The sequence below is a fragment of the Dreissena polymorpha genome, chromosome 14, assembly GCF_020536995.1.
Source record: "Dreissena polymorpha isolate Duluth1 chromosome 14, UMN_Dpol_1.0, whole genome shotgun sequence".
NCBI lineage: Eukaryota > Metazoa > Mollusca > Bivalvia > Myida > Dreissenidae > Dreissena > Dreissena polymorpha.
The window spans coordinates 24,474,508-24,477,211 of record NC_068368.1 but is presented as its reverse complement, the minus strand read 5'-3'; the positions used below and the strand labels follow the sequence as shown (position 1 = coordinate 24,477,211).

The window sequence follows — 2,704 nt, the reverse complement described above, 5'->3', positions numbered from 1 at the left end:
CAGTTTTCTCAGAACGCGACTTCTATCGTTTTTGAAATATAAAGGTTGAAGTTCCAATCTCTTTTCACCTTATTGAATGTCTACTGCAGAGCGAGGTTTCGTGTCCGACGTGCAGGTTTGAGGTCAACACGTCATCCGAGGAGAACGGGATCCCGAATGAGGTGCAAACTTAAAAGCTCGGGACCGGGGAGAGTTTGCATATCCCTCTTCAGATACATAGTCATAATATATGCATAATATAATTTTATGTTTTACTTATTTTTGTGTAAATGTTTAGTGTTAATACGATTAACCCATTTATGTCTAGCGTCTAGAAAAAAGGTCATGGCAAACAGCGTAGAACCAGATGAGACGCCGCATGATGCAGCGTCTCATCAGGGTCCGCGCTGCTTGCTTAAAGGAATTTCTGTAAGATATTTTCTAAACATAGAAATAAAAATACTAGACATCCCTAAATTTGGAAATAAATTTATCCAATTAAGAAGGATGGGAGAGTCCACTAGGCATAAATACGATTAAGACTGTATATTGTGCGTTCAAACAATTTTAAGTGCCTCTTATTATTGTCTTTACCGAGTTGTTATATTCTGACCGGAGATTGTGGTTTAACCTTATTTTACATATTCATATTTAATGTTAGAGTTTAGTAATTATCTTGCTGACAAATTATTTTAGGTCCGTCCAAATTTTAGTAGGTTATTACGTAACAAGTATAATAAGTTTGAATATATAAGCGTTATATATGACACAATATTAAAAGTTTCAGTTCTATACAGTGTACATATATATCTTACTAAATCGTTTTTGATTTCTTCTTTAGAACTTATGTGTACACTTAGATACTTTTTTAACGCAACATTCTATTGTACACTTCTAACCGTAACGTTACACGTTTCAAACTTAAATATTTCAGTTATGAGTAAAGATTTTTATTCAAATTGTACTTGATCATTTGACTATATTATGTGCTAGCTAACGATAAAATCATTCATCCGCGACGATCGGACGCTTGAGCACGTGAGATAGTTAGCCTGCAACTTGCCAATTGCGCGGTAACGCTGTTGATTATTCAAACGAGACATATTGTGTGTGTTTTTTAATTATAAATTTGATGTTTTTCTGGTATATATCGCGTTTCACCATTTCTACGTGTAAAAAGATTAAACGATACATATCCCACGTGCTACAGCGTTCATCTTCACTGGAGAATGATTTAAGACCGTTGATTTTGTACATGCAATAATAATATTTTTCTTTATATTATAACTTAAAACGTTTGTATACCGTTTGATCCGGAAAGATAGCATGTAACTCTTCATTATGGGCGCAAGAGTTATTATCACAGCATTTTCCTTTACTGTTTCCTTTCAGTGTTTTAAATGTCAACATTTCGCCCCCCTTGGTGCAAAAGGTACCACGTGACATTGAAAAAAAGAAGGCACATGGTACCTTTATGCACCAATAGGGCGATTTAAAGTATTTAGGTATATGCTGTGTATCCAAGGCTAATGGAAATTATTGAAAGTGAGACAATAAGATAACTTATTGAAAGTTTTGTAATACTATTATATTTGATAAATAAACAAGATTAATATCATATTCAGCAAAATTAACTCACAAAATCATTGCTGATTTAACAAATAAAGCAATATGTTTTTCCACACCGTTTGTTATTCGACCTCTACATTTATTCCCTTAGAATGCATAATGCTTTAGAAGTATGTCTGTGGTGTAAATTGTGTCCACCTATCAATCCCGATTTCGCGGCTACGGTCCCGACGCATATGTTAATGTATATTTCCATTTTGTATAATGTTTTCATGTATGCCTTAATTGCATTATACAATCAACTTTTTTATGTATATTATTTATTATAATGGTTAACCCATTTATGCCTAGCGTCTAGAAAAAGGCCTTGGCAAACAGCGTAGACCCAGATGAGACGCCGCATGATGCGGCGTCTCATCAGGGTCTGCGCTGTTTGCTTTAAGGAATTTCTGTAAGAAATATTCTAAACATAGAAATAAATATACTAGACATCCCTAAATTTGGAAATAAATTGATCCAATTTAGAAAGATGGGAGAGTCCACTAGGCATAAATGAGTTAAATATTTGCTCTTGTTACTTACGACCATTGAAATAAAGTACTCTTGTTACACGTCTGTTCTGAATTCTTTCACCGAAATAACCAGTTTTAGACTTCCGGGTTTGTCAGAAGCTCAACTTTACGTAACCTATCCGCAACTGATCATAGAAAACAAAATGTTACAACAAAATGCCTTTGAATTAAAAGCACGTGGGATACATAATCTACTATATATATTGTTCAAATTGACATATAAATGAACAGCAATGTGGTGGCGATGTATTAGGAAACTGTCGACCGAAAAGCTGTGTATTTCAGAAGAAACCAAATTCGTAGATACATGTTATTCCAAGTGATAACTTTGCATTGTGGCTAAATCGGAAAAGATGACGTCCGTACATGGTTCTAAAAGTGTGCATCGTTTCTTTATATTTTCCTTAGGCCGTGTTGATCACTTACGTGGTGAACGTTCTGTAGGAAACTCTTGTGTTATGATCATTGGAATGCTCGTACAACCACCAAAGCTATCCTGACTAAGTCTTTATCGCGCATCTATTGCAGCTCTGTAACCTTCCGGTCCCAGTGAGGAACGCAAATAATTCATTCTTAATTACTGG

At 34.9% G+C, this 2,704-nt stretch overlaps 1 protein-coding gene across 1 annotated transcript in view; it reads left to right on the top strand.

Annotated features, from left to right (window-relative positions):
* The window catches only part of LOC127858229 (uncharacterized), a 5,540-nt gene extending 3,383 nt beyond the window's left edge, over window positions 1-2,157 (top strand). Inside the window, exon 3 of the mRNA XM_052395211.1 lies at window positions 90-2,157. Within this exon, the coding sequence (XP_052251171.1) occupies window positions 90-173 (84 nt within the window). The 3' untranslated portion in view covers window positions 174-2,157. The remainder of the gene's footprint in view (window positions 1-89) is intronic.
* The last annotated feature ends 547 nt before the right edge of the window (window positions 2,158-2,704 follow it).